At 36.8% G+C, this 15,196-nt stretch overlaps 1 protein-coding gene across 2 annotated transcripts in view; it reads right to left on the reverse strand.

The window, feature by feature from the left end:
- Positions 1-1,744: 1,744 nt before the first annotated feature.
- The window catches only part of TMPRSS15 (transmembrane serine protease 15), a 130,669-nt gene continuing 117,217 nt past the window's right edge, over positions 1,745-15,196 (reverse strand). For both annotated transcript variants that reach the window (XM_067737288.1, XM_067737287.1), the window contains 4 exons: positions 10,838-11,019; positions 9,477-9,572; positions 6,153-6,292; positions 1,745-1,900 (listed from right to left, as the gene is read on the reverse strand). In XM_067737288.1, coding sequence (XP_067593389.1) covers positions 1,745-1,900; positions 6,153-6,292; positions 9,477-9,572; positions 10,838-11,019 — 574 coding nt within the window. The remainder of the gene's footprint in view (positions 1,901-6,152; positions 6,293-9,476; positions 9,573-10,837; positions 11,020-15,196) is intronic.

Genomic DNA, 15,196 nt, shown 5'->3' on the forward strand with positions numbered 1-15,196 from the left:
ATGTTGTGAAATGCAGAGAAATATTCAGGAAATAAAATCAAACAGCAGACCCTACCCTTGCTGTTCCATCCTTCCTAACCACTCCATCCTTCCTATTAGGAACAGGTCATTGGAAAGGTTTTAAAAAAGAGTAGTGTGTTCAGGGACTCCCAATTTTTGTCCTAAGAATAAATCCCGTGATTGTTTACCAAGAATTTGTAATCCTCAATCATCTGGATACACCTTTTCTTTTTTTAATTTTTACTGCAGTATAGTTGATGTACAATGTTGCATTAATTTCAGGTGTACAACAAAGTCAATCAGTTATACATATATCCACTCTTTTAGATTCTTTTCCCATATAGATCATTACAGAGTATTGAGTAGAGTTCCCTGTGCTATACAGTAGGTCCTTGTTGGTTATCTGTTTTATATATAGCAGTGTATACATGTCACCTTCTTTATATGGTATTGTTTTCCCTTTCTCTGACCATTGCCCAGAGAGAGAGTCTTTTGCTAGGACAACTCATGATTATCTACTGTCCCTTCTCCCTGAAATTTCAGGATCTCTCCCACTTACACGGTGGTCCCCACTGCCTCTTCAGTACGTCAGTAACAACTATTCCTCTCAGGTGTAGCCCAAGTCTCCTTTCTTCCATAAGGCCAATATAAACTGATTGACCCCTTCTTTCAACCGCTTGAAACCTTACTCTCTCTTCTATTACTTTGGACCATATAGACCCATGCAAGAATGTGTGTGTGTGTGTGTACATTTGTATTAATTTGTATGAATTTTGTCTTCCTGAATAAATCAGTAGATTTTGTGTGGTAAGCTAAATTGAAGTTTACACTTACTCTGGAAATGATCCAAGAGTTTAAAGCAGTGGAGCAAATTCATTTATTCCACATTTTTGGCCTTCCAGTGGGCAATTCAGCTGTGTCTAAATAAGTTTTGCACATGTTAGAAATATCCACTGTAACTCATCTATCAGAGAAAAACCACATTTGTAATAGTTGTATTTCTTTGATATGTCTGATAATTTTTGGAAACCTAAAAAACACTAGCTTGAAATAAACGGACCGTATGAATAATCCAGGTAAAAAATGATCCAATGAAAGTATGGCAATATTAGTTAATTTAGCTTTAATTTTGGTACAAGGGCGATATATGGACTTGTGCTATTTTGCTGTTTAATTAGCTTATTTGAGAGAATTGTGCAATCGATTTAGTTCAGGTCTGTGACATGAGCTTACAATAAATATTTTTGATAAGTGGGAAAAATATTAAGGATGTGCTCAAGTTGGATTGGAAATGCATTTGGATAGAAAAGCAGGAGAATGACTGAGATTCTTATAATAGTGATCTAAGCTGGAATTAGATAATTTACAGCAGTCTATTTTAAACAATAACATACTTTGTGCAAATAGTTTATTTTGCTTCTCCTAATTTTGCTTAAACTTTAAGTGTAATAGTATATGCTTTAAAATAACATTCCTTTAAATAAGAGAATATGATAAAAATAATGATTAAGAACAAAGGAAATATCTGTGAAAGAATAACTGTTCACAATAAAATAAAACTTTATTATTTTAAAGTTACTTTTTATTGTAAAGATTAGTTTTTGTTTTCTCCCCCAGCATTTCAGTGGCTTAGGTAAAGAATCAAGGCTTTTAGAAATGATTTTTTTCAAAACTCTCAATTTCCATGCTTCTTAAAGTGGAATGGGAAAACTGCCTGATTTTCATCTTTGCTTCAGGAAACACTCTAATGTAGAAAACTTTGTATCCATTCTGTGAACCTCGGGACCCGGGAGCACACCCCTGGGCGATTGGGCAGTGCACACTGGTATCCAAATGAGGTCACACCAACCAGGAACCATCTGTTGTTTTCTTGGCACGTGAGTGGTCCTCCTGAATCCCCCTAAAGAGTAAATTGCAAAAGAAAATTGTAGATGTGTGATCAATTGATATAAATATATATATATATATATATATATATATTTTAAGCAAATAAGTTCAAAACTGAAGATCAAAAATATGGTTTAATTGCCATTGCAAGTCATCTGTAAATATTCTCACCATCACTCTAGGTCAAGAATTAGAAATTTTCACTGCTCAGTAAGTACACAGAGAAACTATAGCAACTAAAACAAAATTTATATGTAATTTTTTATGATTTACTCTTATAGCAAACATTTCCTTGCTTTAAGTATGGCATTTTAATGGGTACCAAGAAATTTTCTAAGGCACAACTCTGAGAGCATCCCAACCAAAATATATGTTAAAAGCTAATCCTTTTATTAAAGGAGATATGTCCTAAGTATTATGAAGGGCTTTGTGGTAAGACAATATTCCACATTATGTGCTTTAGGATAACTAATAACTCACACATAAAGTTGATTTTAGTTCTCTTGGGCAGCATTAACTTTTTAGCATTAGACAAGCACAGTCAGATTTGAAAAAAAACAGTATTTCAGCTGAAATAGGCACATTTGTGATATAATTTCTAGTGAGAGGCACACATTTTCATCTATCTTAATTGATGAAATGCTTTTAATTTTCATAAATGTTAATTATAGCAATGCCTAGTTGAGTTAATTACATAGATTTTATTTCCACAGGATTATTCCCGTGTAATGCAAATGAATATAATGCAAATGTATAGTACCATTATTTAATGACAGAGAATTGACAAATATTGTCTCCCATATTAATTGTGACAGCATTTTAAATTAATCTCTTTTATATTTATGAAGGAACTTAAAGCCTTGTGTACTTTGGTAAATCACTGGTACAATAGAATATTTCAGCTAAGCTTATGTTAAAAAGTATCCTGAGAGACATTTTGCCTGATTCTTTATCACCTTTGGGACTTATATTTAAGGGAAAAAATTGTGGTCTAGAAAATCACCCATTCTCTCCTGAGGGAGAGGAGTATAAATCTCATTGGCAACCATGGGTTACTCCTTTTCTAGATGTAACAAATGCGTTCAAGCTGTTTGAAGGCGGGGGTTGTGATTGTACTTCTGCATCCTAAGCCCTTAGTTCATAATATGGTTCAGAAATATTTACGGAACAATGTCAATTCAAGGTAAGAATAAATACTGACTCAAAGTGATATGTGACTTAGAAGTTAGTAAAAATAAACCTCAAATGTTTGGGTATTTTAAAAAGGAGTCATTTGGTTTGCTTCATATCTTCAAAAATAATTTCATATTTTTTAAAAGACAGTAGAATCCAGACGTTGATTACTTGAACAAGGATTTTAAATTACCCAGCACGTACTGGCTCAGTGGCTGTTATTCAAAGAATCCACCAGCAGGCCTGAGGCCAAACAGCTGAGTGTTCTGTCTGTGTCTATCACTTCCCATCATCTAACTACATACACCATTTCAGTTCTACTGTGTTACTTCTCTTCGCCTTCATTTTCTGATTTGTTCAATGAAGTTATTTCCTTCCATTATCTCAGAGATGTGTAAGTACTTCAAAAATATGAGTGAATGTCCAGAACATAAAGTATTAACCTAAAATTTATGTTTCTACAGAGATGCTATATTTATAAAGGAAAACAAAAATCATTAACTTCTTTGACTGAACATCTGAGTATAAGGGTTGAAGACCATTTTTATTTAGGGTAGTGGTTCTTAAACCTTGGGTTGCATCAGAATCACCTGAGGGCTTGCTCACACAGACATTGCTGGGCCTCCACCTCTAGAGTTTCTGATTCAGTGACTCTCTGGCAAGGCCAAGAATTTGCACCTATAACAGTATTTCAGGTGATGCTGATCTCCTGGATTGGAGGCCACATTTCAAAAACCAGTAGTGTATAGAACAAGTCTCAGAATAGTCAGCAGAATGGGTTTTCTCTTTGTGTCATTCACTTAGTTTTATAGAGAGAGGACTTTTGACAGCCACTCATGGTGCCTTAAAATCCAAACAGCTGCCTAGCAAGCACAAGCCTTTGGGAAGCCAGAAGATATTCAAGAACATGTGAATGACTAATAAGGCAAATTCTTCACCACTATAGGGAAAAAATAATGCTTCGAAGAACTTGTTCAAGTGATATATCAATAGTAACATATGCATAATTTAAAATAATGTATCCTTTTGTAATCAGTCCTCCTTTTTAACACAATATTAAAGATGAACAAAGAAAATCATGTAACTCTCTAGACGATCGATTACTCAATCATGATAACATTATATTATACAAGGTATTGCCTTGTGTGGGAGCTTTCTTACTTGCTAATGAATAACATACTTAGACTCTCTAGAAATTGGAACCAAATATGAGATTTCAGAGATCTGGCATGAGTTGCTGGCTTAATGTAACCCAAGCATCGATAACATCAGCAGTCATATTTTCTACCTAGTGCATGAGGTGCCTGCCACACAACCCCCATTAACTCTAATTGAAGTTGTACAGCTGATTTCCCTTCTGAGCAATAATTCTATAAATCTCCCTCTAAGTGGCAATATATCTTACCTTTAGCACACTCTTCATTTTAAAAGGAAAGTATAAGAGAAAAATTGTAAACAAGAATGCTATCCTATTCGTCTTGAATATGCAAGTGTCATCAAAGCAGAATAAATATAAAACTAAGCTGAACATTTAAGATGACATGAGACATTGGCTTCACTAGAGAACACATATTCGGATCCACCTGTTTAACTGTCTGTTAAGAAAGTCTTGTATTCAGTCCAATTATTATGACATATGTATTAGTATGTGTCCATATAGATAACAAGTTGTTTACACTTCAACAAAGTGAAGCCTTTTCCTCACAGTATAGATCGCTACATCTGCATTTGTAGATTAGTAATTTGCTCAGTACTGCTATCAGGTTTAATCTAATCCAGTAGATGTTAGTGCATTAATATTTTATTAATTTTCAAATATAGAAAATATGCTCCAAAATTTATTTTAAAAATCTCGTAATAAAAATTGTTAATATTTTTGTGCCCGTACTTAATGCCTTACATGTGTTATCTCTTTTAAACCTCTCAATAATACCTAAGTGACTTGCCCAGACTCACTGGTAAGCGTTAAAGCAAGGGTCAAAAAAGTAGTTTGAGCACAGAATCCATGCTTTCATGGCTAGTCCATACGGCACCTAAAATTTAATTATAAATCTAAAATCTAGCAGAATTTACTTTTTATTTGTTGAATGTATATAGATTTCATGGAGCTGATAGATGGCTACATTATTTCTAGGTGGAAATAGAGACACAGATGTAGAGAACAAACGTATGGACACCAAGGGGGGAAAGTGGCAGGGGTGGTGGTGGTGTGATGAATTGGGAGAGTGGGATTGACATATACACACTAATATGTATAAAATAGATAACTAATAAGAACCAGCTGTATAAAAAAATTAATAAAATTCAAAAATTCAAAAAAAATAAAAACATGTTTTTATCTTCCATGAGGGTTAGTTTGTGGGTAAGAGTTTTCTTTGAAAGTCACACAAGTCAAAAGAATGAGCAAAAAATCACACCTCTCTAAAAAGTTCCAATTGAAAACCTCATTAGGACACTGGATGCCAACTTATTAGTGCTTCTATTTACTTATTTTAATGTTATTCTCAAAGTATTTGTTTTTTAAATAAATCAATTTTTATTCTTAAAAAAAAAAAAAGCTAGTGATACTTCAAACATATTGCAGGCTCTCTAGGTTGGTTTTCATGCAGAAATTATTCTGGGTCACTGGACGCCTGGACTAGACTCTAAATCAGGGTTGAGAATTAGAGGAGTACAGGCCAATTTGGCCCACAGACCTGTTTTTCTTTGATTTGTTTGAATAGGGTTTTAAAGAATTTGAAATTGAAAATAAATGATTCTAGCTAAGGTACATACTCTTCAGTTCACCCCCAGGCCCAATACTGCATACTTGTCCTGGCAGTCAGACACATCCACATGTTATGCCTAGTCTCTAAAGGCATCTGATTTGTAACCTTTGTTGATAAAAATTAGTTCTGTTTCTAATGCTCAGGTCCACCCAGGAGTACTATGCAAATAAGCCACAAATAAAAGTGAAAAGTCACAGTTTTGTAAATGAGGAAATGAAATTAAGACCCTGATGATTTCTGCACTCCCTAATCATTGTTGAGTGATGAACTCATCATGTAGCAATGCTTTCTGGAAATATTGAGTGAGCAGTTTTACATATTTACCTGACAAGAATCTACACCTCCTTCTTCGTAGCCTGCACACACCATATTTTCTGTAATGTTATACTCTGGCATCTCTTGTTGGCATTTCTCATTTGATAGAAGGGGAACATCAGCTTCTTGCAGTATGTCTGCAGGAGGACCTGTTCAAAATGGATAATGCAGCCAGCCAGTCAGAAGTCAGAAGTGATCATCATTGAAGGAGCCACCATCAGTCTTTTTATTTCAATAGTTCACTCTCATTACTGAGTACTGTGTGTATACATAATGGAACTAAATGCTAAAAGCACATAATAAAGCCCATCTGCAGATTTTGCCAAGTGGGTAACAGTAAAACACTTCTTTAGTTCCCAAGGGCTAGCAGGGATGGTGGGTTGGACTAGACGGTCTTTAGGTATTTTCAGTAATTTCACATGGTTACAGCATTGCTTATGGGGGAAAAAAGCCCGCCAACACAAAAAGTTTCATTCATGGAAATCAGCAAAGTCTCAGAAATCCAGCAGTGCTTTTCATTTGGCACCTGAAGAGGTGCTCCCTTATAATGGCATTCAGCTCCTTCGTGGGGCTGTATGAGCAAACAGGTGCGTACTGAACAGGAGACGAAGCTCAGAGGAACTGTGCCCTGGTCTCAGGGCAATCAGCTTGTCATCCACGTGCAGGGGAAGAGAAAGGAGGCATTTAGTAGCAGAGTATACTTCCATGCTTTTCACAAAATGACTCATCTACTGGAAGCATGAATCTCTGTTTACCGAAATACTAATCCCAAGAGGGATGTGAAAAAAACAGGTGTCTAGTGCACCCAGAAAAGGTACATGATAAGCACTTTCTAATAATTAGCAATTCTATTTGCTTTCTCAGGAAAGGCAGAAAGTTGAAAATAAGCTAGTACATTTGACAGCCAATGTTGTTGCAAAAATGTATGTGCCCTCATTTCTAGCTAAGTTTCATCACCACACTAAAAAGACAAGAAACAAACGCGCACGCGCACATAGGTGTAAAGCAATGTATATGTAATCAGTGGTGTGTTGGTAAATGTTTAATAACCGATTTTTCAAGAAATAAAAACAAAGCCCCACTGTGTATTGTCTGCCAATTTGTCTGTTGTAAACACTGCAAACATGGTCAATTTCAAAGTATGACAGTGTGAAGTTGGGAGGCGATTACCAGCTGGTGCCAGTGACTTCAGAGGCTGGATGACTTTTCAAGTTTGACAATGAACTTGAATTTTAAAAAGTGATTTAGAGAGGTTAAGATGGGGGAGAACTTTCAGCATCTCACTGTCATTTGTTCTATGAAGATTGAGGATGGGCTGGTAGAATTAGTTTTAGAATTAAAAATAAAAGAAAATTTTGCTGCTTGTCAAGGAAGAAAAAATTGTTTGGATATATGATAAAACTTTTTGGTAGAAAGAAATTTGAGCAGTGTTCTTACCTTTGATATTTGTCAACATGAGTTACCATGAGGATAATTGAAAATATACATATTCATACCAAAAAACCCACATAAAAATGTCAGTAAAGTTATTTAAGTTTACTAGTTGCCTTAATTTAATCAAATAATACTCCTTTCTCTCTTAGTAAGCAACATGTTCATGATCTTAAAAAATTAACTAGTGTAATATACTCAAAGGGGAAAAACTGGGGTTTTAGAAATAGTTGGAAACCCTAGGAAAAAGTTCATAACATTTGTTAAAATTGCCACACCCAAGAATTATTTAAAAGTAATCTGTTTATTCCTAAATGAAATTGATCTCAGATGCAGATTTTTTTCTTGTCTCCATACCACTCCTAGAGACTTTTCCTAAGTCAATTAAATGCATATCTTTAGTGACAATAAACAAATGTGAGCAAGTTTACTCAACTCTTAAAACAATAATAATTTCCTATGGAATAAAGAGTCTTAAATTTTGTTAGTAGATAATTTGCTTTGAAGAGTACATTGTGGTCATAAATGTCTTTTAGCTTGAAGTCTGATAGAGAAAATATCTATCTAAGAATCATTTTTACTCTTTAGATTTCAAATTTAATAAGTCATGACATTTTTCAAGTGGAGGAAATACAATAATATACAGACTTTGACTTCAACATACTTTATGGGCAGCGGAAATGAAGCATTTCAACAACATAACGTAATTGCAGTGGAGAACCTTTGTCAGAATCGTCAGGCAAGGGTTTGACTTAGATTTTATGCTCTCTTTTACAAGAAGTATTTTAGCTGTGAATCCTTTGCTTCTGGGACATGCACCTCTCCACAAGATTTTGTGCCTTTTCATCTTAAATGCAATTAGGATTTTTAAATATCATGGATATGACCTGTTGTAACTCTAGAGACCAGGTTTTTCCACCCAACAATACTGCTGTTCCCTTTTGCTTAACTATTAGTGAGTGGTCAAACTCTAGCCTAGATGGAGTAACTCCTATTAGGAATTTTGAAACCAGTGAAACTTGCAGTTACGTTTAGAGGGTTTGAAGTACTAGAATGCTTTTTAAAAAAAAAAAAAAAAAAGTGTGGTTATTTTTTTCCACTGTAAGACATGCTTTATTTGCCATGAAGAAAGAAAATAAATTTTCCAATTTAACTGTGGCATTTTTTTTATTTTACATAGTTTAATGTGAAAAAATGTACATCTTAGAGTTGATGAAATATTGCAAGGACATTGGAATAAATTTTATTGAGGTATCGTTGGCATACAACATTATATTATTTTCAGGTGTACAACATAATTCGATACTCTTTGTTTGGAAAACACGCTATTAAATAATGCTGGTGAGTCATTGGTTTATTAATTTATAGTCTTCAATGTAAGATTCATGCCATATCTGAGTCTTCTTGTCAGTAGGCAGAATGAGCATGTTGAAACTGACTCCCTTCTCATCTTAGGGAATGTGAGTGTGAAACATTTATATCATAAATACAAATAGTTTTATTGATTTGGAAAATGTGACAGTTAATAACTTGGCTTTTGATGAGACTTTATCCATATGCTTTATAAAAATACATTTTTGTAGCCTTTGGTTATATTTATTTCAATAGGTATATATTTTCATCAGAGAGTTTATAATACTAAAATTAGATATTGAGCTTAGGGAATGCTTGAATTTCCCTCTAATAAGAATTATAGTTTTATAATATGCTCCATGCAATTTGGAAAAAAAATTAACTCTACAAATATGCAACATATGAATATAAGCCAGACAGTGCTTTTAAGAGATATTGCAGACAATTGTTATAGTATAAGAGTTTTTTAAAATGTTTAAAATATTCACAGGATAGAGCAATAGCATGCTTTTTACTAATAGGCGTTTTCTATTGAGTCTGATAATTTACCTTGATATACAAGTGTTCCCCAGCCAGCAATAGAACAAATTCTTCCAGGAGGAAAAACTTGATTTTCTTCGGGTAAACAAATAGGTTGTATATAATCTGTAAACATGAAAGAAAACAAAAACAAGAACAGACACACATTCATTTCCAAAAGTTTTAAAAATCAATCATTTTCAACATTTCATCTAAAAAAAGCCTTGTATTTTCATTTTATCCTGCCTGGACATTTTTTAGACATCAATCTTAGGGGATAGAAGCATTTCAGAGAAGCACTTCTTTGACAGTGGATTAGGTACCACTGATGGCCTTTTAGGATCTTCTCCATTGTCTCTATGACTCTGTTATTATGTACACAACATCCTAGTTCTGGAATTAGTCATTTACATTTGATTTTTAAATAATCACAGTACTTAATAGAATGTGGTTCCAGTTTTATGAAAATCTTGGTAAGACTGTTTTTTTCAGGGTCAGTTAAGAGAAACTTGGGCAAATGTTCTGAGGTTTTTTTTTGTTATTTTCCCCAATTACCTACACATTCAAAAAGCTTTTAGGCGATTGTTTTATAGGGTACTTACGGAGGCATTAGCATTGGTGGCTGACTTTTTCAGCCTTTCTCCAACAGTTTGCAAGCCTCCTAACATTCATTCAACATCCATGACATGTAAAACCCAAGGCAGACACAAAAGTGAATAAAAGGATAGGGCTAACACAATGAACTGCAGCAATCATCTGCCTTTGTTAAGTGCTCTCATGCATGTGGAGACAGAATTCCGGAGAAGCACAGGGACGCACTCTCTCCTGACTGGACACTGGGAAAGTCTTCAGTATAAAGGTTGGAGTTGAGCAGAGCCCTTCAGGATGAAGTTCACTCCCTCAGGTGATTTCTTGCACCTTATCTAGGTATTTGGAGGAAGTCCTCCATCTGCCATTTTATTAATATTATTGAATCTCCTTTATGAATCACCATTCTTACTCACTTTGCTCTTTGAACATATGCTTGTCTCTCACTTTGTCCTACTCTGGCCTTTGTGGCAGATGGACCTATCTTTCTTTCCCATGAGAAACAAAGACGGCACACAATAGAGCATGACCTATTATCTCTGGGCTGCTCCTTGGAGTTTACTGATATAGAGGGCTCTTAGAGTTGTATTTTACTGTTCAATTTTCTAGAAAGTTGGATTTAAGCACTGTGATGAAGGTAATTTAATGTGTTTCTCTATATTCCCCAATTCCATTTAAATTATAGCGATTTCTATAACAAATTATCCAACTTTTATGGACTATTAATGCACTGGTACTGATATTTCAAATCTAATTTTGAATTAATTTGGGCAGATAGGATGACTAAAACTGATTTCTCTTACCTGTGTAATTCACTTTCGATTCAAGATGCATCATGGCAATGTCACTGTCCTTTCTCCATTTATTGTAGTGTGGATTTATGACAATTTGGTCTATCAACCGAGTTTCTATTTGAGGAGAAGTCAGATTCGATGTCATATGCAGGCCTAGGACTGCTTTCCACTTAGATGGCTCTAAATTTCTCCTTAAGTTTAAGGAAAAGAAGAATAAGAAACACTCCATCCACCACAGTTAGTTTCTAGAGATCTTCACAGTAGGTATTTCAGAATTATGTGTTCCCATCCTCAAATATTCTTGAATTTCTTTGAAGAATTCTTCTTTAAAAATATTTCCTTAATTTCAATTTTTTCTGATCAGATCATAGAGGAAGCCTTAATTTGTGCTAATCTCTATAACTTCTCTTAAATCATCTCTTAATCTCTGGTTCTAGATTGTGGTTCTCAACTTCCATTTCCCATTAGAATCACTTGGAATGCTTTTAAATAATGCTGTTACCTGCTCCCCCTTCTCCATCTCTGGTTTAATGAGTCTGGGATGGAGAGGGCCATTTTAAAAATTCATTTTTCAGTTAAATCTCCATGTTGATGGTAATGCATAGCCAGGTTTGAGAAATGCTGCTTTAGATCATATTTGAGTGTGGAGACTGCATCTTTGTGCAGGGTTTCCCTCAGCAACCACAGTAGCTATGGTAACAATGGAAGGAGGTTCAGCAGCATCTCCTGTTTAGGAGGTCACTGAATTCACACAGAGTTCACATAAGCAGTAAAACCTATTATGATGTTTATAAGCTAATACATGAGCTTGAGTAATTTCCACACATAATGAACTCGAATAATTTTTCATACACAGTGTTGACCACTGATAGTGTACTGGTAAAAGATAACATTTGTGTTATAGGCAGATTAAATTGGAGAGTATATTAGAATCTGAAAGTGTACAGGGACTCCTAAATGTGCTACTGGCCTGCAACATCTTCATGCCAAGAAATTACCAGTGAACAGCTGGAATTAAGCCAACTGAGCCATATTCACAATGAAGTCAAAATTCAATAACTGCAATTAGAGCAGAGCTAGTGATTTAATTCTCAATAGTTGCAAATGCCTAGTTTAACATGTTATTTCAAATGTTAAAATACAAGTCACCTACAAATATATAAATATATAAAGAGCATGAAGTTATTTCAAGTCCATCTGTTTATCTTTTTATCTATCTATTCATTACATTGTTATATTTCCTAAAGGATTATGTTTGATCAAGTAGCAGTCTTCAGTAAAGCCGATGAATGCCCAAGCATCCAGAAAACACCCTCTGATAACCGCACTGCCTTAAAAGCTGAGGAAACTTACTGTTTTATAGCAGTAAAACAACTCCCATTTATGGAGAAGCTATTTTGTGCCAAGTGTAGTGCCAAACACTTTGCATCATCTCATTTCGCCTTTAACACAGTTCTATGGATTTTACTATTAGAACAAACTGGGTGCTAACAGTTTAAAATTGTAGGGTAGAGAGGATTGGTGCCGACCAGCACTCACCAGCCTGAGACGCTTGTCTGCTCACCCGCTGGCGCGGGTAGGGGCTAGGAGCTGAGGCTCGGGCTTTGGAGGTCAGACCCCAGGGAGAGGACTAGGGTTGGCTGCGTGAAGACAGCCTAAAGGGGGCTAGTGCGCCACAGCTAGCCGGGAGGGAGCCTAGGAAAAAGTCTGGACCTGCTGGAGAGGCAAGAGACGGTTGTTTCAGGATGCACAAGGAGAGGGAATTTCTGTTCTGTGCGCTCACAGAAGGCAGAGCACCACCTAAGTGAGCTCCAGAGATGGGTGTGAGCTGCGGCTATCATCTTGGACCCCACAGATGGGCACAGACCACTAACGCTGCCACCGCTGCCACCAAGAATCCTGTGTGCAAGCACAGGTCACTACCCACACCACCCTGGGAGCCTGTGCAGCCCACCACTCCCAGCGTCCCGTGATCCAGGGGCAACTTTCCCGGGGGAACACATGGCACGCCTCAAGCTGGTGCAACGTCAGGCCAGCCTCTGCCAACTCAGGCTCACCCTGCATTCCAATTATGACTACTTTACCCCTCCCTCTCCCCGACCTGAATGAGCAAGACCACCTATTCGGCTGCTGCTTTAACCCCCTCCTGTCTGGGCAGGGAACATAGGCCTGAGGGTGGCCTACATGCAGAGTTGGGGTCAAAACCAAAGCTGAACCCCAGGAGCTGTACAAACAAAGAAGAGAAAGGGAAATCTCTCTGTGCAGCCTCAGGAGCAGCAGATTAAATCCCTGCAATCAACTTGATAAACTCTGTATCTGAGGAATACCTGAAAAGACAACAAATGTTCCCAAAATTGAGGTGGTGGACTTTGGGAACAACTGCAGACTTGGGGTTTGCTTTCTGCGTCTGATTTGTTTTTGGTCTTATATTTATCTTAGTTTAGTTTTTAGTGCTTGTTGTCATTGGTGGATTTGTTTATTGGTTTGGTTGCTCTCTTCCTTTTTTTTTTCTTTTTGTGAGTGTTTGTGTTTCTTTGTGTGATTCTGTCTATTTAGGTTTGCTTTACCATTTGTCCTAGGGTTCTGTCTGTTTTCTTGGTTGTTGTTGTGTTTTGTTTGTTTCTTTCTTTTTATGACTGTGTGTGTGTATGTTTCTTTGTGTGACTTCGTCTGTTTACTTTTGCTTTTACCATTTGTTTTGAGGTTCTATCTGTTTGTTTGTTTTGTTCTTCTTTTCCTTGCGAGCCATGTAGCTGGAAGGGTCTTGGTGCTCCAGCCTACTGTCAGGCCTGAGCCTCTGAGGTGGGAGAACTGAGGCCAGGATATTGGACCACAAGAGACCTTCCAGCCCCACTTAATATTAATCAGTGAGAGCTCTCCCAGAGATCTCCATCTCAGCACTAAGACCCAGCTCCACGCAATGGCCAGCAAGCTCCAGTGCTGGACGCCCTATGCCAAACAACTAATAAGAGAGGAACACAACCCCACCCATTAGCAGAGAAGCTGCCTAAAGTCATATTAAGTCCACCAAAAACACACCACCGGACATGGCCCTGCCCACCAGAAGGACAAAATCCAGCCCCAACCCCCAGAACACAGGCATGAGTCTCTCCCTACCAGGAAGCCTACACAAGACATTGAACCAACATTATCCATGGGGGCAGACACCAAAAATAACAGGAACTACAAACCTGCAGCCTGTGAAAAGTATGGAGTTTCCTTAAAAAACTAAAAATCAACCTACCATATGACCCAGCAATCCCACTACTGGGCATATACCCTGAGAAAACCATAATTCAAAAAGAGACATGTACCACAGTGTTCACTGCAGCACTATTTACGATAGCCAGGACATAGAAGCAACCTAAATGTCTATTGACAGATGAATGGATAAAGATGTGGCACATATATACAATGGAATATTACTCAGCCATAAAAAGAAACAAAATTGAGTTATTTGTAGTGAGGTGGATCGACCTAGATTCTGTCATACAGAGTGAAGTAAGTCAGAAAGAGAAAAACAAATACCGTATGCTAACACATATATATGGAATCTAAAAAAAAAAAAAAAAACTTCTGAAGAACCTAGAGGCAGGATGGAAATAAAGACACAGACGTAGAGAATGGACTTGAGGAAACGGGGAGGGGGAAAGTAAGTTGGGATGAAGTGAGAGAGTGGCATTGACATATATACACTACCAAATGTAAAATAGATAGCTAGTGGGAAGTAGCCACATAGCACAGGGAGGTCAGCTCGGTGCTTTGTGACCGCCTAGAGGTGTGGGATAGAGAGGGTGGGAGGGAGGCGCAAGAGGAGGAGATATGGGGATATATGTATATGTATAACTGATTCACTTTGTTATAAAGCAGAAACTAACACAACATTGTAAAGCAATCATACTCCAATAAAGATGTTTAAAAAAAATAGAAAGAAATGAAAACACTATATAAAAGCTTTTCCCCATCAATTATATTTATAAGGTTTCCTAAAATATGTTTGTTTAGGAAAGTGAGAATAAACTTAATTCTCTCCCTTAATTTCCATCTTTCAAAGTAGAAAATTGGAGCACCAGTACTCCCAGTGGTGACAAATGAGTTGTGTGTATTTTACGGAGGGACAGAGAAAGCCTCTCTGTGTTTGAGCACGACTGATATTTGGTTAAGGTTATTCCATCAATTGTAGACATTTTCTTTAAATGCTCTGAGTGGTGTTTGGGGCCTGTAGGCTCTCTTCGGCCTAGGTCTGGGGGCTTCTGCCATACTCCACCAGTCTGGGAAAGCTTCCTCCCTTCCAGCTGGGCCTTTGAATGGGGAATTGGAGATGGAAATCTGGCACTGGGGTGCTCACTGTTCCTGGGATGTCTTTGT

Source organism: Pseudorca crassidens, chromosome 5 (assembly GCF_039906515.1).
Source record: "Pseudorca crassidens isolate mPseCra1 chromosome 5, mPseCra1.hap1, whole genome shotgun sequence".
In the NCBI taxonomy this organism is placed as follows: Eukaryota; Metazoa; Chordata; class Mammalia; order Artiodactyla; family Delphinidae; genus Pseudorca; species Pseudorca crassidens.